Source organism: Nuphar pumila, chromosome 14 (genome assembly GCF_984573655.1).
Source record: "Nuphar pumila chromosome 14, dmNupPumi1.hap1.1, whole genome shotgun sequence".
Lineage (NCBI taxonomy): Eukaryota > Viridiplantae > Streptophyta > Magnoliopsida > Nymphaeales > Nymphaeaceae > Nuphar > Nuphar pumila.
The window spans coordinates 17,740,232-17,762,590 of record NC_143262.1 but is presented as its reverse complement, the minus strand read 5'-3'; the positions used below and the strand labels follow the sequence as shown (position 1 = coordinate 17,762,590).

At 35.2% G+C, this 22,359-nt stretch overlaps 1 protein-coding gene across 2 annotated transcripts; it reads right to left on the bottom strand.

Annotated features, from left to right (window-relative positions):
* Window positions 1–2,961: 2,961 nt before the first annotated feature.
* LOC149816529 (cyclin-dependent kinase F-4-like) lies at window positions 2,962–17,059 on the bottom strand. 2 transcript variants are annotated; one of them, XM_089987974.1, is made up of 20 exons: window positions 16,895–17,059; window positions 14,933–15,198; window positions 13,749–14,111; window positions 13,586–13,664; window positions 13,420–13,488; window positions 13,246–13,335; window positions 12,000–12,138; window positions 11,128–11,230; window positions 10,970–11,022; window positions 10,819–10,885; window positions 10,611–10,719; window positions 8,006–8,071; window positions 7,711–7,779; window positions 7,528–7,594; window positions 6,519–6,653; window positions 6,374–6,405; window positions 6,204–6,282; window positions 6,057–6,120; window positions 3,179–3,379; window positions 2,962–3,067 (listed from the first exon to the last, which is right to left on the bottom strand). In XM_089987974.1, exons 3-19 carry the CDS (start codon window positions 13,754–13,756, stop codon window positions 3,220–3,222), a joined length of 1,389 nt encoding a protein of 462 aa, XP_089844100.1. In that variant the 5' UTR covers window positions 13,757–14,111; window positions 14,933–15,198; window positions 16,895–17,059; the 3' UTR covers window positions 2,962–3,067; window positions 3,179–3,219. The 2 variants fall into 2 exon arrangements, with proteins under 2 accessions (XP_089844100.1, XP_089844099.1); XM_089987973.1 differs by having other exon boundaries at window positions 3,000–3,379.
* Window positions 17,060–22,359: the final 5,300 nt, after the last annotated feature.

The window sequence follows — 22,359 nt, the reverse complement described above, 5'->3', positions numbered from 1 at the left end:
AACGAAAGTGGAGAAAGGATTTTAGATTTTGGTTTGTCCTATGATATGATCTTAGCAAACACTTGGTTTAGGAAGAGGGAGTCTCACCTAGTAACATTTAAAAGTAGGGTTAATACGAGTCAGATAGATTTTTTCTTACTTAGAAAGAGAGATAGGGGTTGTTGCATCGATTGTAAGGTTATACCGAAAGAAAGTGTAGCTACACAACATAGAGTCTTAATTTTAGATCTTAGAATTAGAAAATACTGCAAAAGAGATAGACATAGGATAGATCCTAGAATTAAGTGGTGGACACTGAAAGGAGCTAAACAAGGAATGTTTGTAGAGCAGGTAGTTAAGGAAGTTGATTGGTGTTTCGAGGAGGATTCAGAATCAATGTGAAATAAGATAGCGGGTGGCATGAGAAAGGTGGCTAAGGAGGTATTGGGTGAGTCTTAAGGCGGTGCACCACTAGGTAAGGATACATCATGGTGGAACGAGAATGTCAAATTGGCTATTAAGGTTGAAAGAGAGTGTTATAGAAATCTAAGTAAGAGTCGTGATAATGAGAATTTGGAGAAGTATATGATAGCAAAGAAGGAAGTTAAAAAAGTAGTTCAAAACGTGAGGGATACGGTATATAAGGAGGTTTATGACAAGTTGAATACCAAAGAGGGCGAGAAGGATATTTATAAGCTTGCAAAGATGAGAGATAGAAAATCGAGGGATCTGGGTATGGTTAGATGTATCAAAGATGAAACACAAAGGATTTTAGTTAAAGAAGAAGAGATTAAGGAGAGATGAAAATATTATTTTGATAAGCTATTTAATGGAAGTCATGCTCAGGATCTTGGAGACTTCTCCATTCCTATTCATGAGATGAATCGTGACTTCATGCGCAAGATTCAAAAGAAAGAAATTGCAGAGGCTTTGAAGAAAATGAAATCAAGAAGGGCAATTGGCCCAGATGGTATACATATTGAGGCTTGAAAATACTTGGGTAAGAAAGGTTTAGAATGGTTGAAAAATCTTTTAAACAGGATTTGGCGGACAAATAAGATGCCTAATAAGTGGAGGAAGAGTATTTTGGTGCCTCTATATAAGAATAAGGGTGATATACAAGATTGCACAAACTATCGTGGTATAAAACTCATGAGTCATACTATGAAACTTTGGGAGAAGGTGATTGCGTATAGGTTGAGGAAGGTTGTCATGATATCGGAGAATCAATTTGGTTTTATGCCTGGAAGATCAACTATGAAAGCTATACATCTTCTTAGACAACTTATTGAGAGATATAGAGAGAGGAACAAAGATTTGCATATGGTTTTTATTGATTTGGAGAAGGCATACAATAGATTGCCTAGGGATGTTCTCTGGTGGACAATGATGAAGAAAGGTGTTTCTCTCAAGTACATTAGTATAATTAAAGATATGTACGAAGGAGTAGTAACCAATGTCCGCACTTATGGAGGGGTGACAACCAATTTCCTATAACGGTTGGGTTACATTAAGGATCTGCATTAAGCCCTTTCCTATCTGTTATAGTGATGGATGAGCTTACGAGATCAATTCAAGAAAATGTACCGTGGTGTATGTTGTTTGCTGATGATATTGTTTTGATTGATGAGTCTAGAGTTGGGGTTAATGCTAAGTTAGAATTATAGAGATAGACATTAGAAGCAAGAGGTTTTAAATTCAGTAAGAGTAAGACAGAATATATGGAATGTCGGTTTAGTAAGCAATGCTGTAGTGAAGCTTGGTGAGCAAGAAATACCGGTGAATGATTATTTAAAATATTTGGGATCCATCATTCAAAAGTATGGAGAAATTGATGGAGATGTAAATCATAGGATAAATGTTGGGTGGATGAAATGGAAAAGTGCAACTAGAGTGTTGTGCGATCGTAGAATGCCATTGCAATTGAAGAAAAAGTTTTATAGGACGACAATTAGGTCCACTTTACTATATGGTACAAAATGTTGGGCTGCCAAGATACATCATATTAAAAAAATGAGTGTAGCTGAGATGCGCATGCTTAGATGGATGTGTGAAAATACAATAAAAGATAAGATTCGAAACGAGAAGATACGTAAGAAGGTAGGCATTGCATCAATTGAAAATAAGATGAGAGAGAATTGTTTAAGGTGGTTTGGACATATTCGGCGAAGGCCTAATGATGCTCAAGTTAGAAGGATGGAGAAATGAAAAAATATATTAGTTAAAAGATGTCGGGGTAGGCCTAAGAAGACTTGGATGGAGATGATAGGAAAGGATATGAATGCTTTGAACCTCACCGAAGATATGGCATTGGATAGAAATGATTGGAGGAGAAGGATTCATGTGGAAGACCCATAATGATTTTCTTTTTTGGTTCATATCGCCGACCCCAATTGTTTTGGGATGACGGCGTAGTTGTTGTTGTTGAAAGGCAAGCTGGGGTTAGGCAGACCCTTACCGATATCTCTTAAGTCCCATGTGGCAGAGGGATTCAAACCCGGGCCTTTAGCTTGGCACAAGACCCCGCTTACCACATGGGATCCTGTATCTGAAGTATATATTTTTTATAAAGATAAATATGAATTAAAATGATTAAACATTATATGTAAATCAGTCAATATTGCAAAATATTTTTCATAAATTAAAATATTTATCAATCTCAATAAAAAAAGCATCTTTATAAACCAAAATTTTTGTTTTATGTAAAAATGCTGATGAAACGAACTTGATACTCATTCATAGTTTAATGACAACAGGTTTCTATATAAAGATGATACACGTTTCTCAAGTAATTGAGAAGCATCTCTTAAAAATTTGGTACTTCGGTTTATGACTTCGGAGACGAGTTTCGTACCGCTATCTGGTCCTGGTATGCCTAATACGCGATAAGCTAGGGTGTGTATCGAGTACCAATACAGCTATGGCTTGTTGCACACTCAAGGGGCACCGACCTGCGGACCCACATATCTCACACGAAGACAACCAGTAAATAACAGCTGGTTTTATTGCACATGGACCAATTTGTTTAGTCACTAACAAGCCAGGACGTTTAATAAATACCACTTCCCAAGAGAAAATTACCCAGTATCTGTTTAAAAATGGAAAACAAAATAAGGGAAAAACAAATTTGTATCAAGCAACAGTTGTATCTGAGTTCTCTTAATCCAACAGAAAGTCATTATGTGACAAGGATCCATACATGTAAATAATAAGAGCCAAGTTGACTGTTCGGAAGACCACCTAACAAGCTGCCTCAGAGAGACCGTGAACATAGCCAGGGCCCAAGATTTCACGCCGGTGCCAACTAGACAAAGTGGCTGATGCATTACTTCCCCTCGTGTCAACATTTGAAGGTTCCGCGTTGCCTGCCGCACAGCCACTGGCCAGATACGACATCCTCCTGACAAAACAGCAGACTTCATGTCAGCCTCCACATAGCAAACGACCAAACAAGCCTTAGCTTCGCTGGGGAGAACTCATTACCAGAATGAGAAAGATGCATAGAAGATCACCAGTATCAGCAGATGTACAAATAAATACAATTGAGAGGAAATTTTCCTCCAAATACAGCAGAACAGTTGAAAAGCAAATCAGATGCTATAGAATCAATTTCTGTGTAATTTTTAGCAAATGACCTGACCGACAATACACCAACCATCCACCGCTAAGTAGAACGGGAGCTCATGTGGAACCTTGGATCTCTGGCGAGGTGGAACGTAACAATAGATTACGATAATGTAATATAGGAGGCAGAGGTACAGGGAACTCTGCCCAAATATAAACACCCGAAGGGTCTGGCACGCACTGTCCTATCCTTTTTTGAGTTGACCCCATTATTGCATTTCGGACACCTGTTCACGGCATTCTAAGGAGCATCTTTCTCTTTTCATATTATCCAATTCATCATCAAAGGTAAAAAATGGAACAATAGCCCTTTCTACATTGTCCTCTATATTTATATCCAGTACCGCTAAATAACTAGGAATTTCTACAGACTTTCAAGTTCTATAAATTATAATCCAAACAGTTTTTTGCGTGGGTACACAAAATTCACATGAATCATAATGGATTTTTATGACTACCATTTGCACCATTTCTACCACTTGGCAGGGGGAACTTGCACAACTCTTTTTTTCTTTTTCTTTTTCTTTTTTGTTTCTTTGCCAGATATTGCACTTAATAAAAGATGTGAAAAACCTGATCACCAACACTGTAGATCACATCACAACTTGGAACAGTAAAAACAGAAATTGATTTGGTACATTTGGGTATCTCCATTCTTCTTATAGTGTTTGATATCACACGTTTTTCATCAACTGGTCATCGTTTTCTTACATGGGCTGAACCCTGTATCCTATTTCTATGCCAAGTGTATCTTTGTCAGCTATCACCAAGGCAAATAAACAAAGTTGAATTTTTTCATGAAAAGTAGACTTAAAATTGTATAACCATGTATTCCATCATGTTGTACAGTGTTGTTATAAGCAAATGAATGATCCAATGTAGAAATTTTTCAAAGCAAAGCACGGGGATTATGATATACATGCACATACATAAGAACAAACTTGCAAAATGATAATCATCTGGTATCATACCAAATACCTGAAATTGGCTACAGGTTGAAAACTTGAGGCTTAAGTGAACCTATACGCTTTTGCATACACGTGTTTGTGTGTGTCCACTATGGTAAATATGTTTAACAAATATAAATTAAGCCTCCGGACTAAATCCAACACAAAATGTGCACAATCTAGGTGCCAGAAGGACTTATCCAATTGCCCCTATATCTCATGTTGACATGTTGATGCAACCCACAAGTGGCACTTCATGACATAGGATGGATAAAAAAGGTTGCCAAAAGGGAAATGAAAAAGAGAGATGCCGTGGGAACAAATGTCAATTCTTACCCACTGTTGCCCACATGGAATCACTCAAACTTATGATGAGGTATGTTAAAGGAACATGATCAAAGTTTGGTTTATTATAAAAATGACCATACAAGTGTGAATCCTCTATATATTAGGATTTTTCGATATGGATTGGGTTGGAGATCTGAATCAAAGAGGTGTTTACATGAAGAGAAGCTGGCAATGTATTTATGCTACAAGGGTATTTTCAGTATTCAAGTTAGATCTTCATTAAGTAATGGAATGTTGTATTTTGTAACTCTTATTAATGCATATCAGTGAACGCCATTTATGTGGTATCCCAATAATTTACTGTTTTGTAAATAACTATTTTCATCTGCACATTTAACGCTCATTATGTAAATAAAATTAGGGGTTGGCTCATTTTGGAGAAATTGTTAAGAGGCCAAGGGACATGCTGCTATACCTTAATTTTCTTATTCTACTTCAGCATTTGCAGGGAAATAACAAAATTTATAGTATTAACTTTAGAAGTGTTCAACTAACATAAGATCACCAAACTACCCCAAAAAGTAATGGTACTCAGTGGCCAAAAAAGTTACTTTTATGAACTCAAACTAAAATATCCTTTGTTAATTTTTGAAAATGTTGTTTGATTATAACATTTCGCTTCCATAAAAACCTAATCTATCCCTTAAAGTAACAATATAAGTTTCAACAATGCCGCCACCTCCTACAATGGAAGAGGACATAGAAGTTCCAACATGGCGCAGGAGCCACAGCTTATTGTGCTTCAAGCCTTCAATTGTCACATTGATTGGTTCTAAAGATTGTTTGCCTATGTGCTACAACCACTTTCTCAATACATTAAACAATAATTTGCTTTCCCTCCGCCCTGTGCAAATGGTTATCAACCTGATCCTTGTGATTCTTAGCAATTTGTGCACAAAGCTCTCTTCTGACATCCATACAACAAAAAATTCCTAACATCTTTAGATATGGAATCAACCATCCTCCTCCCGATCCCTTTACTTTCAATTATTTGAGACTCATATATTTTTGTTTTTGTAATTTCCTTCTAGAAACTTCAAGCCAAGTCACAGGATATAATTTAAAGTACAATCACAGCCAGTTCATCAAAGAGTAAGAAAAATGCTTAGTGGTTTGACTTTGATGTAATAAAGCATGCCACTTGCAAGACCTACTGACCTGTTTCTGTTGAGGGAACCGTCCAAGACATTCCTGGGGGTAACACCACCAACATAGCCAAAACCTGGCAGAACCAAACTAATTCAGGACAAAATCAAACAGAGGAAGAAACAGATGAACAATTCATCATCATTTTCAATCACTTGCCAGAGTTATATTTTACTTCAGACTGATATCCCATCTGTCTCCTAGTGCCTGCAATAGCCTTTTTGTTTGTGTATGCACCCTGTGTTTTTCAGAAAAAAATGACATGCACCTCAGTAACCAAAATCATAAATATCTTAGGTGTGAAAAGGACAAATTGAAATGAACATTACCAGATTATCCACTGCAATCCCTCGTTGTATCCCTATACCAACATAAAATAATAGTAAAATTACTAAAAAACAAGGTAACTTCCTTTACTCAAAGCTTATAGGGAAAAATGGAATTTCTGTGCTAAACAGACTAGAATAAACTTACCTGAATAGGAAGTTGAATGCACAGGAGCATAAGAGACATATGACGCTTCAATGTTAAGTGGTGCTTCTGGAAATCTTCTGTGAAACTTTTGCTCAGAAGCTCCTTTTTTCCTCACTGCAGAGAGAGACCTCATTTCTACCAAGGAACAAAAACAATAAAACAATTAGAAGGAAAACAATAAGAAACAAATGAGGTGCAGATGAGTAAGGGAATGCAGCCAAAATTCTGAATTCTCCATCTTTCTTTTACCCCGATCAGTTCACCTCCACAAGTGTGACTAGAGTGCTTTCTCACTAATGTTTGAAAACAAATATTTCATCATATTGTGTTCACTAGAAGATTTTGATTGATCATATCATGAAATGACATTTTAAGAGGATACCAGAAAAATGCTCCGTGGTCCTACACCCAAACAAGGAATATGACTAATTCAGAGCTCATAATTAGATCAAAATCTAACCCTCCAGAACTACTTTCCTTTTTTATTTTTCTCTTGGTCGGTGCACCTCCATGGGCATAGCTAGAGTTCTTTGTTATTAATTTATGAAACCTTATATCATGTTAAACTAGGAAATTTGACAAACTAAAGAACAAATAATTAGATTGTTTATCGTTTAGCTCATTTTTGGGCAATCATGACAACATCCAACAGTTGGCATCAGGCAAATATCACTTGTAATAGATGCAACTTTTAAAAAGATATTTGTCAAATTCTCCCAACGAAAATGTTTTGTTCATCGTTCCATTTATCTCCCAAAGCAAGAATGTTATAATTTATAATCTGTAGCTCACATGCAAATGCTCAAACATAAGGTTTATTTCTTCAGAAGACAACAATATACGCCTTGGTATTGGATACAATTGCTGAAAGTTTAGAACTGAAGCATCTTAAGCATGAGTGGAGTTGAATATAGTGGCTGAACAATTAGAATTTAAGCATTCAAAACCAAGTAAACATCCCACTTTCACTATTAACTAACTAAAACCAAACTTGGCATGAGGGATTCACCAATCTGATGATTCATAAATGAAGAATCCGCTCTTTGGCGAAGTGGTGGAGGTATATAGAAGCAAGCCTGCATAAATAAAAATAATAAGGTACCGCCTAGCTTACGCTACTAGAGAATTTTTTTTAAAAATTACAAATTATTACAAAGACATCATTGCTAATTAGTGCAAGAATGTTCTGTACCTGAAAAAAAGAGTGTCTAAGTGCCTCAGCAGCAGTTGGCCTTGACTTCGGATCCCAAGCACAAAGTGACTGCACAGGATTATAAATATCACCATGTCAAGTTGAAATTGTATTGAACCAACAATAAAGCATTCAACTTGTAATTGATGTCTATCCTAACCACCCAAAAATTTAAAACCTCCATATACAATAGTTTATCCTTATGTCAACCCCAATATACTATAGATTACTATGTCATAATAACTTTACAGTCACAGTGGTAAGGAGAACTTATAGACATTTCACTGTTACTTACAGATATGAGATCTATAGCATCCTTGCTGGCTGATGGTATCAGAATGGATAGTTGGCAGGGTGCAAACTGAATGAAACAAAACCAAGCCATCAATCAGATCTATGACAGTATTTCATCTTCATAAGAATCAAAGCTACCACAATAGTGAATTCTAACGTGATGAATAACATTCATGAATAATATAATATTCTACAATGGGAAAATCCTACAGCCATAACTGCATAGCATGTTTGAAACACAGAAACTTCCAAACAAAGAAAGCACTGCCATTTCTGCTGGCACAAGATTATCAAATAGATAAAAAAGAGAGCTTCACAGTTGAGTGCCAAAACTTAAAGAGGAGAAAAAAAGATAGATCTGCTAACAAGGAGTCTAGTGTTAACAATTGAACTGAGCACATAGTAAAAGGATGAACATTCCACATATCCCAAAAGCAATATCACCAGGAGACAACTGCAGATTTTTGTTTAGTGTTCCTTTAGGAGCAATATATCAGAGTCTGGAAGAAAGTGAAGATGAACTATGAAATATAGCTTATCCTTGTGATGTAGCCTAAAAAAGTAGAAAAATTGGCCCACAGTTCACAATGCAAAAAAACTTTTAACCTTTTTGTCAACCACTAAAAGCAAGGTTGTATGTATCGAATAGTAACCCGTATCGGTCAGGCCCATAGTTACACCGTATTGTATTGTATCGTAAACTTATCATAATTTTTTAATAAAAAAAATTCCAAAAAAATAGAAAAATAGTAACAAAAATCATAACACATGAAACAATGATGAATTTCACAAAATACAACCATAAAATCACATATAAAGCATTTATGGTATGAATGGCATGCATAAGACATTGAACCTTAAATAATCAAGATAATATGCTATAAATGACAATCTCACAAGAAAAATGAAAACTATGAAATAATATGCATATTAAATAACGAATCTAAGCTAATAAGTTCCAAGATTCATAATAATGTGTGTTTACATAAACAAAAAAAACACATTTTTTTTAATGCTTAAAATTTTACATAACTATTTTTTTAAAAATTTCAAACAAAAATGAATTAGATAACGTCAATCATTGAGTACCATCAACACCTTCTTCTTTTTTTGGAAAAAAAACTCTCTAAATCATTCTTAAGCTCTTTAGGGATGAATATGAACTAGCCACAAGGGGCCTTATATGTTTTCGACAAAAAATTGAAATAAGTGCATTTAAACTGCATTTATAGTGTATCTTAAGATATGCCCCGTATCGCAGTGTATCGCAAGATAAGGGGCATATCATATCTGAACACCCCCATAGTAACGATATGTATTGTACTGTATTGTACGATACGGACAACCTTGACTAAAAGGATAACATACTTGGAAATCCTTTCCAAGCCAACTATAGCATTTTAACTACACCCATGAGCAGTTTGAAGTGGCCTAATCAGGACACTCCTAGGATGTGAAGCCTAATGTTTATTTTGGCATGACTATGATCTATAGCCGTGATGCCTAAGGTTTGCCTTTGCAAGTTGATTCCAGTCAGGACTGAATATACAGGAAAGCTTTACCAGACCAAGTTTGCTTTGCAAGTTGGTTCAGTTGAGACTGGATCTATAGGAATGCTCTACCACACCAAGTAAAACATAGCTGCTAGACTTTAATCCAGCAAAAGCCCATAGCTGACACAAATGCAGGCTTGTGTATAAGCATCCTAATAAGTTTCAGCACAGACAAGACAGAAAGCAATTGGCTTCAATTTCACTGAGTAACTTTCTTCCATATTTCTTTAGTCCCTCGGCCAAATCAAATTTAATTACTTTTGAGATCCATAATTTTCCTCATCTATCAATTACAGCCTTCTTCACAAAGTTTAGATTTACATATTACCCCTTGATGGGCTTGTAAGGAAGGTTGGTGAGCTAAATCACCTTGAATGTATGATCATTGTACCAAATTATCATGAAGTATTAAAATTCTTGTTAGCAAAACCAGCATTACCTGCATGATAGAAGAATTATCATGTCATGAAGTTCTTAATCTTGAGACGTTTTGATTCAAGAACCTAGAATAATCATCAATGGAGCAGGCACCTCACGACTACTCAAAGTAATCAACAGTCATAAGTAGCAGTAGCCAAATCAACAACTACATGAGGAATCTAACAGAAGACCAAATAAAGAACTGAAATGCAAAAACAAGCATATGGCACCCATCTCAAAACTTCCAAATGTAACATTTAAGTTGGGAAGGCTAATGCAGTGAATACATATGATATGTAACAGAAGACCAAATAAAGAACTGAAATGCAAAAACAAGCATATGGCACCCATCTCAAAACTTCCAAATGTAACATTTAAGTTGGGAAGGCTAATGCAGTGAATACATATGATATGAGAAACAAAAGTTCCATGAAAACCAAAAATTCCTAGAAATGAGAGAAAATTTTAGCAAAGCTATAGAAGTAGCAACATCCGATCAAAAAACCAGAAACAATAAGATGGAAGTGAATCAAATGAAGACAAAACCCCCTTTCAGCCATCACTTTTGAGCAATCCCACAGATACCATTGATGAGGACAGAGCAAAGCATGCTCAATATCATTAAAAAGTTACCGGTGGAAACTGATAATTCAGTGAATTCGCAAGCTGTAACCCTTCAGACCAAGAATCCATGTTGGGGCTACCAATTATGCTGCATATCTTATAGATCTCATCCAGCTCACTGCATACAATCAGCAAATGAAGAATCAACCAAGAAATGAGAAAACCATACCACAGATAAACGTTTATTGGTATTTAATATCGATAAAAGTTTTAAAACCTTGATCCAGGGAAAAGAGGCTGAAGGGTAAACAGTTCTGCCACAATAGCACCCATGGCCCACATATCTGCAAAAGGAAAATGTACGCATTCAACAAGGACAAAAATTCCATTCCAATGGCAAACACACAGATTTTTCTAATTTTTCATACCTACAGCTGAGCTGTAAACAGATGACTGGAGCAAAACTTCAGGTGCTCGGTACCTGGAATAACAGAACATTGCAGTTGGTAGCCTTCAATCCTTCTTTATTCTAAAAGAATAAAGAAAGGTAAAGGACAACACCAGGCTTGAGAATAGGAAAACTGACCAACGTGTCGAGACATAATTTGTATATGGCGGCTGAGAAAGGACCTCCCGAGCAAGACCAAAATCAGCAATTTTGATTGAATCCTTAGTGACTAACAAATTTTCTGAAAGAATTCGAAAAGTCAATTGCAGTTCAAGCAGTAAAATAAAGAACACATAAAAGTAAAAAAGCAACTAGAATTGTGCTGGTTTTCCATTTCTATTAGATTAAATTTGTAAATCCATTAACTGTGAATGTTTGATAATTTGATTCCTAAATTTTATATTGGAAATGAGAAAGCAAGTTGTTATCCAAGGGTTCAGTTTTTCAAATAGATGAAGCAAATGATAACAAACTGTAGCCTGTAAATAAGTTCCAGCATTAAGTCTAGCCACCATAAATTATTTTTGTATATGTACCTGACTACATACTTAATGTGGCTTCAGTCAGAACCTGTCACTTATGATCACTGATATGCCCATCAAATGAGTATGGAAACTTACCCATTTATATGACAAAATGATAATGGCACAGACAAAAGTTTCATAAGTGCTTTAAATAATCTCAATTTTCATAGAATACAAGTCCCTCTCACTTATAATGTTCACAAAACAAAAAACTATAATTCAGTATGGCTTCATAGATTTCTCATATTTTTAAACCTTTAAAATTTATCTTTTCTGTTTGCTTTTGACTACGTACAAATCAAGCAAGGCACAAGCTCATTTCAGAATGAACAAGAGGTGTCTATCTGAACTAAAATACACAAATTAACTGGCTTTAGGTCTCAATCAAACTAGCCACGTTGATACATGTAAGCAAGAACTTGAAACACTTGAAAGGCACAAACTCATTTAAGAATGAACAAGAGGTATCTAAATACACAAAATTACCTGGCTTTAGGTCTCGATGAAAATAACCACATTGGTGCATGTAAGCAAGAGCTTGAAACACTTGAAAGCACCAGTTCCTAACTTCTGCCTCCGTGAAGAGTGTGCCCCTGTTCTTCATAACTTCATATAAATTGCATTCCTGGATTAATATAGAAGAATCAGACAATTGCACATACCTAAAAATGTATGCAGTCAAAGGCGCCAACTAGGCACTTAGTCAGCCTGGTAGAGGCCACCTAGGCGGTAGGGTCCTGTTGATGCCCACAATCCAAGTAGACCCAGCAGAGATTGTCCTTCTCTTTTGGAGAGAAACAAGAAACAAAGGCGGATCAACCAGATCCACCACCCACCAGAGAGAGAGAGAGAGAGAGAGAGAGAGTGAGAGAGTTTCAGCTGGAAACAAAGGTGGAGGATGGCATTGTAGTTGAGTAAATTCCTCCACCCCCTATGTGGAGGAATTTTTCTTATCAAAAAATCAAATTTTTAGAAAAAAAAATTCTTTCGAAATTTTTTCATGTTTGGGACATATGGAAAATTTGTAAAATTTTCTTTTCTACCTCTATTTTTCCTATTACTTTCCCACTTCCAAATGTGCACCAAAAGCAAAATCTAACCTTTAAATCATATTTAGCATGTTCTATTTACTGTTTGCATGTGTTATAGTTGACTCAAATATGAGTTTTTTTTACCATTTCTAAACCATCCTTATCTTCAAGAATTGTGAGCCATCGATTTTTCACCATCTCAACAATGAAATCTTGTGGTGTATTGGACATGATGAAAACCTTCTATGGTAGTAAATAAGTCATGCTAAACACATCCGTACAGTTAAGAAGTAACATTCGGTGGCTAGATCCACACAAACAAGAGTGTGTACCAGCGTATGGTATCATGGTACAGAACCACCATATATATATATATGTGTGTGTGTGTGTGTGTGTGTGTGTGTGTGTGTGTACGCTTCATGATTTTGCGTGTGTATATACATAATTTTCTGTTTGTGCTTAATATTTTGTGTGTGTGTGTGTGCATGTCTATCTGTGTATGTGCTTTGATTCTTGTGTATATACATGTGCTTTATGATTTTAAGAATTCATTGCACTCATTTTTTTTTCTTCTTTAGGTCCCAACTAGGCCAACTAGGCCTTTTAGGGGCCTGGCGCCTAGGAACCAACACCATTTTTTACTATATAGCTAAAAATACATGCTATAATGCAGAAAACAAGTAGCTCATTTTAAATGGTACCATATATTCGAATACAAAATACAGAAGGTTATTCTCTCTGATGATTTCCTTGAGCTTCACAATGTTAGGGTGGTTCATCTTACGCAAGGACTGCAATAACAACACAAGTACCTCATTAAGATGGTAAAAAGCAGTTGTTCTAATCAGTCAAGGCCAAACGATTTTAATAGTCACCTGAACCTCCCTAAGATTAAGGCACTCTTCCCATGAATAGTATTTTTTCTTTAATTTCTTTATTGCAACCTGCACCAAGATAGCAGTATACAATAAATGGCATCAATGAGTTAACAGCTAATTAGCAGATCAAAAATACAAAACATGAAAAAAGGCAAGTACATACAATTTCACCAGTCTGGCAATTAATGGCTTTCCAAACACTTCCATAAGTGCCCTCCCCCAACCCATTGAGAGCCTTGTACCTGATGACAGAAGTCGAGCATCGCTAAAATGTCTTGGCAATTTTACTAATTCAACGAACAACAAGAAGTCGCACGCAAACTCACTTGTCCATTCTTGGCCTTCACGAAACAACAACAAAGGTCTTCCAAATTTCTGTAGCTCTTATTCTAAAGGAAATATGATAAAATCTCAATATTTCATGAGGTCTGGTTTTAGCAAACCAGTAGAGTGGATCTTCCTACAATTTGCATGATTCAAGTAATGACAGGAAGAATCTCTTATTGACTGCAACCTATAACCATTGTCTTCAAAAGCAAGGCACTTATTTTCAGGCTTCCAAGCCTCAAACTTCTTTTATGTACCATCTACGAACTTGATATGTGTCATAATGCAGCACTGGCACATATTTGACCCACCTCTAGACTTACTACGATAAAGAATACTTCATTAGTAAGTCATAGAGTTCCCTGTTCAAAACAGATATAGTTAGATTACATAAGCTCCATCCAACTTTGAGAAAATTCATATTATAAAGGGTGATAAAAGGCAAATGTTACCACATGCATAAAAGAAAAAAACTGAAACAAATTTTTATCAAGAGACTATATGCATCACCACCATCTTAAACAGGCTTTCAAACAAGATAGACTGACATAAACAGATTGAGAACCAATTTATGGATCAGTCTTCAGTTCAGATTAAAAGAATTAAAACCTAGGTTTCCTTTATTTAAGGAAAAATCAGACTAATTAGTAATTACAACCTCCAACAGTGGTTCTGAGATAAAAAGAAAAACTACTTATCAACTTAAAAATAAAGCAATATAATAAACAAGCTCTATCACGAAAATGTATATCACTAGTATGTCTGGACTATATCTCCTACTAAAGGATATGCACTACTGAAGGTAAAACCTAATAATACATCTTAGAAATAATTATCCACCATTAGCTTGCAACTAACAGACTAATCTAATTAAAGTCCAAAGTCACTATTCAGAAGTATAGGCATAAAAATTGCAGGTGAGACAGGTTGGATTACCGAGAACAATACAATGGTAAAAAAACACATTCAAAAAGGGTCAAAACATGAATAACTGAACAATTGTTAATGATGCTAGAAGAACTATAATTACTGAAATGACATATTGGAAGAAGTCATTGACAAAAGAGAAACTTACAATAATTCAAACTCAAAATTATACAGCAAACAGTGACTAGAAGTCACTGATCAGAAAATAATATCCAGAGAAGTTCATGAATAAAATAACAAGTTAAATTTTACTTACTCAAAGAACAGTAGTGCATATTGGATATTCTTAATAGCAGGTCAGCACGATTCCTCGTCGACTTCTTTTGACCATGATAAAGCATCATCTTGTTAACTGTAGCAGACGAGCATGGTAGCTGTGAATTCCTCGCAGATACAAAACTGCCAATCAAGGACCTCTTGGAACAATGGGATCTCGGTGCGGAGAAATTTTGACCAGAGAAGCATTGTTTCCATGTCTTCGCCAAGAAAATGGAAGGCCTCAAGAACATAAGAGTTTTTAATCTAAAAAAAATGTCAAAGTAAAATTAACAATGGTTAATGATGTAACAAAACCATTCCAAACAACACAAGAATGTTTAGATTAAAATAACAATAGTGAAAAGGAAAATCCCTGTGCAAAAAACAGCTACAATGACCTCAGCTTAAAACAGATATAGTTGCAGTAGAATTAAAAAAAGATGACCAACAAGAAGACTATTACTTCAGAGATGTTTCTTAAGGACCATTTGGGCCAAATTTGAAAACTGAGGGTGGCCAAGACTTTTATTGTTTTGCTGACAAGCAAGCAAAATCTAAATCTGTCATCCATACGTATTTCTAGATAAATAGATCATCTACATGGAACACTTGCATCCAACCAAGATTAAAATAAAAGGAATGATAGCACAGTCCAACAATACGAGGGTAACTGACAAAAAAAGAGCCTGAAACATTTTACTGTCATGGAAACCATGTCACTGGTGTCAGACCATAGATGTAATATTGAAAAAATCCAAAAACCAATAATGCCAACAATAATGAACTGTAGATCGGAAGTCATGAATGCAATTGTCATTTTAGGGAAGAGAACCATGTGAACTTGATGAAATTTTTACGGGTTTTTTTTCTGACTAAATCACTTATTTAAACAGTACGGAAAAATCATCGAACATAAATGATAAATATGAATGTATGATAACGAATCATTTTGGTTTTTCATTATTTCGGAATAAAATTGCTTTGGGGTTTCAGGCTCACTGACACAGAACATTTGATTAAGTAATGCACGCAATAAGCGATTAGATCTTTAGAGTATTAGCAAAAATTGCACCCTCTGGAAACGTAAAAGGTCCTTTGCGAAAATTCCTTACGCGCACCAATTTATCAGAATTTCAATTATGTGTTCTCGTGAATTAAAGAAGAAAAGTAGCACGCAATTTATCTATATAACAAATTCAAGGAATGACACCAGTCACACCACAAATCTACAATTGCAAAAAAGTAAATAAAAACCAAATCAATGAATGCTTGAACAATTCAGGACATCGCATGTTTGATTGCATACAAAGAAATCATCATCGCTACAATTATCCAAATAAAATTAGAAAAGGAAGGACGTACATCCAAAGAAAGTTTCGACTCGTGAAAAGGCATTAATTAATAAACAAATTCACGAAAACCGTCCGCACGATCGATCTATACGTGATAGATTTTAGGAGCATCAATCCAATCGCCAGCAAAAAACAGAAAAAAGGAAAAAACACCGATAAGGCGATGACTAATCCGAATCGAAACTTACTCCAAACAATAAATAAACCACAAAGTTGATCAAACATCGACAAATCAATCAACGCCACAAATCCTACAACGACAACTCGAAATTCCACAAACTCAAATCCGTTAATTAAAAAAAAACGAAAAAGCCATACCAGGACACCAAAATCCGAACTACAATATATAAAATTCAAACCCTAGAATTCCTCGTGCCAGCAAAAGATCAACAAACAGAAGCAAATGAGACGGAAACCCCGTTAATTATAGGGTTTTTCTTACTCCGCAAGAAAACGACAACAATAGAAAATGATCGAAGAAAATAATCAATGCGATATAGAAAGAAGATAAGGATGATGATGAAAAATAATAAGAATAAGAATAGGAATAGGAATAAGAAAAAGAAGAAGAGGAGGAGGAGGGAGGGGAGGGGACGGGATTTTCTCACCTCGACACCTTTCCCCTGAAGAAGACTCCCTCGCAAGAAAACGATGTGTTGTACGTCGAATCGGAGCGGTGGCCAACACGCCTTTAATAAGAGTCCACACGCAAGAGTCCGAGCGGTGGAATGACTCTTCCTCCATCGTCTTTCCGATATTTCTCTTTAATTTCTCAGGAAAATTAAAGCCCACCGCAAATAAAAAAAAACCCTGCGGATATCCTTCGCGCGCGTTTACCACGGTTTCCCTAAGCCGATAATCCGGGTTCGGATGTTTATGAATCTCGAATTCGGATATGGATGGATTTGGTGTACGTTAGGGTAAGAATCAAGCCGGCCCGATCCAATGTCCATTAGATCCCGCCGGCCCAGGTCCAAACCTGGCCTGCGGATCTAGTCGCATCGATACTTATTGAACCTGGTGGGGTCCTGCGTTTGCGTTGTCCAGTCCCCTTTTTCCTTTTTTTGTTTTTGTTATTTTGCGTAAACATGAACCTGAACCCAGTTATTGTTTGGGTATCCAGAACTCTAAAGCGTGACTCGGGTCCGGTCTACTAAGTAGGTTGCCTTCTCTAATTACCAATATTCATCTTTCAAGTTCACCTATGAAAATGTCAACTTGTCAAGTATCGATCCATGTCAAAATGTTTTTCTCCTGAAAATGACGCTCGGATCCATGTACAAAGAGAGAAGTTACTCTCCCGATAGGGAAGGGTCGGATGTAACCCGAATCTGAATTGGATTAGTTGGTTTCGGTATTAATTTTGCATTGAAGTCCAAATCCAAAACTGATTAAAACCCAAATCCAACTAAGATCCGAATCTATTAAGTGTAAACATCAGGTTTTAGACTCGTCTGATCCAGATTTGGTTTTATCTTTTTTTATCTTACTCCAAATCCGAATCTGATTAGGTCAGATCCAGTTAAGTTGTATTCGTTAATGCCTAGATCCGACCAGTTAATTAGCTGACCTCCCGGTGGGTGGCCGGAGATGCAAACGGCTTGTCTAGTCAAGACTGACATGATACTGGATTCAGAATTTAATAGCGGATTGGTTTAAGATTCAGATCCATCTTAGTATCGTGGTAGAATCCTAGAACCAGGCATGATGTAAATTGTAACACCGTGTTGTACCGGATCAACTTAAAAAGGATCAAACATATTGACTTTCTTGTGAAAGTTGTAAAACAGGTTGAGGTTATCAACGTATTTATTTATGTGATCCCCGCGTAGAACTAATTAGATCATACCACATTTATTTCAGTTTTACCAACGGGCTCCGCTTATCTGGTAGGAGCAGCTAGTGGACGTCACCTTGTGTTGGGACTTTCCAGTTCAAATCCCAATGGTATCTTCTTTTTTTAAGGCAAAGCTGGGGTTGGGTGGTCCCCTACCAGAACAACAGCCACCCCATGTGGCCCAGGGATTCGATCCTGGGCCTTCAACTTAACACAAGACCCCCCTTACCACATGGGATACCACCTCAGCATCTTTACTTTCCTTTACACATGAATTGGTCGTTTTTTTTATGGCCAATGAAATGAGAGAGAGATATGAATAATTGTGGATATCTAAATTTAGTGGTTCAGATGAACATGGCAGCCTCGTTCAATCATTTAATACTTTCCAGGTTTTGTGTTACCTCTTTTATTGCCTCGTCTTAAACTTTGCACATTTTTTGGTGTATTAAGTATAATAAACTTTGCACATTTTTTTGTGTATTAAGTATATTTCTAAATATGAATACTATAATTAAAAACTCTCTCTCTCTCAGACACATGTATATACATATGGTATGTGTATATAATATTTATTTATTTAACAAATATTTGGTACTAATAAAGGGGGAAACTGGAATATGTAAAGTAGTATGAAACAAGATTTTTATAGGTTTTTTTACAAATCTAACCCTGCAGATGCATTTGCCTCGGACTATTTGCTTGGATTCGACTATTGGACATCATAATCGGATCAAGAAATGTGATTTTTGTGTACTTGAATATTTACGAAAATTTTGAGCTGTTGATTTTCAAACCTTAAAATGGCATTCTTAAAAATCGTAATTGGATGATCCATGAGTCTGTTTCTATCAAACCAAGCACCTGTATCGCATATATACAATGAAATTTTAGAAAAAAAATATGAATTTTTTTTGTGCATACAGGTTTACATATTTCAGTTACCCTTAATAGAGGTATTGATAATGGTTAAAGTTTAGATAGCATGACGATGATTTTTTTTTTTATTCATTACATTGTGGGCCATTGGTTTCTAAAACATTTGAAAACGTTGGTTACATGTATCATAATTCCATGATGCAAACCCATTTCCTATTATAGAGATGGTGCAGCTGACATTTTGTGGGGTCTAATTGACACAAAGCTTAAAAAAAAAAATCTTCTAAACAATCTTGAATTTATACCATATATATATAGTTAATCTAACATTAAACTAGTTATATTTAATATTAGATGGATTCAACCTCATTAAAGTGATAAAATATCTTTAAAATAATGATATTTTTAAAAATGCAAAGGTACTTGTTCATGACAAATAGGTAGATGTGACCTAAAGTTAGGTTTTTTAAAAGTGTTTGACTCTTCAATTTTCTTCAAGTTTAAAAAAGCTATAATACCCGGAAAAGTAATGATGCATTCTAAATAATATCATTAGTTCAAAGGTATTTTAGTCATTTTAAAAGTTTAATCAATAACTATTTTATTGTTAGATTAACCTGTGCATGAATATATATATATATATATATATATATATATATATATATATATATATATATATATATATAGTTATGATAGCTTGCCAATCCAAATGAGTATAAATCATATATGCAGGTTATGTGGATCCAATCAGAACCGGCCGTTGAATTGTGTGAGTTTTTTAAATGAAAAACAGGAAACTATGAGTTGACAAAATATTATGTTGTAAGCCATTGATATTCGATGCTCATAAAATCACACCTACATGTCATAATCGGACTATCCAAGAGCTGATTCCCACTGATCAAACCATGCAAATCACGTCTTGTACAGATTAATGGAAAACAACCAAACAATAAAAAAAATAAAAAGAAATTCCGATCTGACCAAATGTTTAACACTATATTAATATGGTCAATATTTTATGTTATTGAAGGCGCAAAATATTTGAGTATAGATGCCTTTATTTTCATATTTTTTTAAATAAAACCTTATGGATGTGATAATTAATAAAGTTTTGTTTAGAAGAAAATAAATTTTCAAAGACGCACTTGTGACATGTAAGTAGGTCTTTTAAGGGCTAAAAAAGGCAACGACCTACAATGCACTTAAACGACTCAACAATTTTATATTTTTAGATTGAAATTATACTATCAAAGTTTTGATCCTTAGCAAACAATCCATGTTAAACACATATATATGGTGAGTCAATAAAACTTGAAGCCATGATTTTCAACTAAAAAATTATGTTCTTTCAATAGCACCAAACATTAATATATATATATATATATATATATATATATACATGGTGCTTCTATGGTGGTATTGTACCACCATAGCTTATACTGGTAAACATTCGATTTAGGTAGATTTAAGCCTGAAGAACAAAATCTAATTAACCATTGGATCATGCATAGCATATTCTGTTTATTATTTTCATATGTTAAAGTTTACTCAATATAATGTTTTACACCATTTTTAAACCACTATTATTTTCCTGAATTGTGAGTTGTTGATTTCACTGTTTGAATAAAAGAATATTCTGGTGTACTAAACATGATAAAACCTTATAACATATTAAACAGACCATGCTAAATACAGCTGTACCCTTAGATTTACCATTTGGTGGTTAGATCTATCATCTATGCAAAGAAGAGTGTGTACCACCATACACACGTGTGTGTAATATTTGCCACTATCATGGGTAAGGAACCTCTTAATTAAAAAATGTGATGTGTTTTTTATAATTCTTTTTTCTTACATATAACCCTCAAAGTGTTATCTACATATTTAGTAAAAAAACAACATTTGAATCATGTTTTTTCGGATGTATATATCACATCTTATGGCTTAAAATATACAAAATTCTCAAACCTCAAAAAACTATATTTGTACATTGGAAAACTATGATTCAATGGTCGATTCCTACTATTGACAGTGTTGAACACATCCACGAGGTCAAATTCAGCAAAAAAAAAAAATTTTGGTGTGATAGTCGGGGGTTGGGTGCAGCGCCCCTGATTTTTTTTTTTAGATAAAATAAAAATGACTTTAAATTTTAATAAAAATTTATTTCATATGTACAAATCAAACTATTTGCTGCAGTCAGGGCTGGGCTAAAAAAATGGATAAAAATCTATTTCATATGGAATCAGGGCTGGGCTATAGGACTGGGCTTTTAAATTTTATTTTTTTTAACTGTTTCGGGAGGCAGGACTGGGCTACAGCCCAATACTGCCCCCCCCCCCCAGCTCCGCCTCTGGCTCTAGCTATGGTTCTCAAACATGGCTAAAATGTCATTTTTTCACCCAGAACTTTAGCGGCGGTCAAGATCACTGATAAAACCCAAAAATCATAAAAAAAAAATCAGATGACCATCGTTCGGCATCCACTGTTAAGCCCTTATATATATATATATATGTGTGTGTGTGTGTGTGTTTATTTGCTCAGCGGAGAAGCTGACATCAAGTTGGAAGACTTGCCACACTGGAATGCCCTCTCATAATATGATACCCATGTCTGCCTTCCCAACAAATCAAGGTTCTTGTTGCTTTGGCCTTGTGGCAAGGGATGCAAGCTTCGAGTACTGAACTCGACGTTCTTTAGGTTGGATGTGTGAGTTGATCCACATTGCCAGTTGTGTAGATCCATTCATATAAAAAAATGGTAAAAATGTGGATAATTTTTTAATAAATATAAATTGATCAATATCCAAAAATAGTCAAAAATTTCTGTTGATATGCCAAACTAGGGTTGGAAACGAGACAAATTGGTTATGGTTGGTTTCATGCTGGGCTTGTAAAGAGCTTGTTCAAACCTGTAAAATAGGTCTGAAAAGATGATCATGAATAAACAGGTGTTTGTACAGTAACAAATATATATTATATACATTTTATATCATATGATGCAGTATAAACTATAAAATAAATTGCCAAAATGTTCTGAATACAATCAACATTTTACAAAGTTCAAATCCTATTACCTAGGTCACACAGGTATGTGGACACAAAGACACGTGACACAGTTTTGACTTACGGATTCGATTAAACTGCATTTTATCAATATATATCAAAAAACATTAAAAGTATTAAAATTATGGTCATACGTGTCCGTGTCTGCCAACACGTGTTCGGTCATATCACCAAAGACAAATTGATAAAATACGATGTCCCTATTACACGACCTACTGCTTCCAGCTTATAAAAAAATGCATTTTGTTATGTAGACAAGTCAACTTCAGCTAGAGCTTGGCTCAATCGA

Excerpts from the sequence above, each read along its gene's own strand:
- LOC149816529 (XM_089987974.1), bottom strand. Across the intron at positions 13,489-13,585 it reads ATTGCCAGACTGGTGAAATT|GTTGCAATAAAGAAATTAAA; the intron begins GTATGTACTTGC and ends ATCTTGGTGCAG. Across the intron at positions 6,121-6,203 it reads TGAAGTAAAATATAACTCTG|GTTTTGGCTATGTTGGTGGT; the intron begins GCAAGTGATTGA and ends TGGTTCTGCCAG.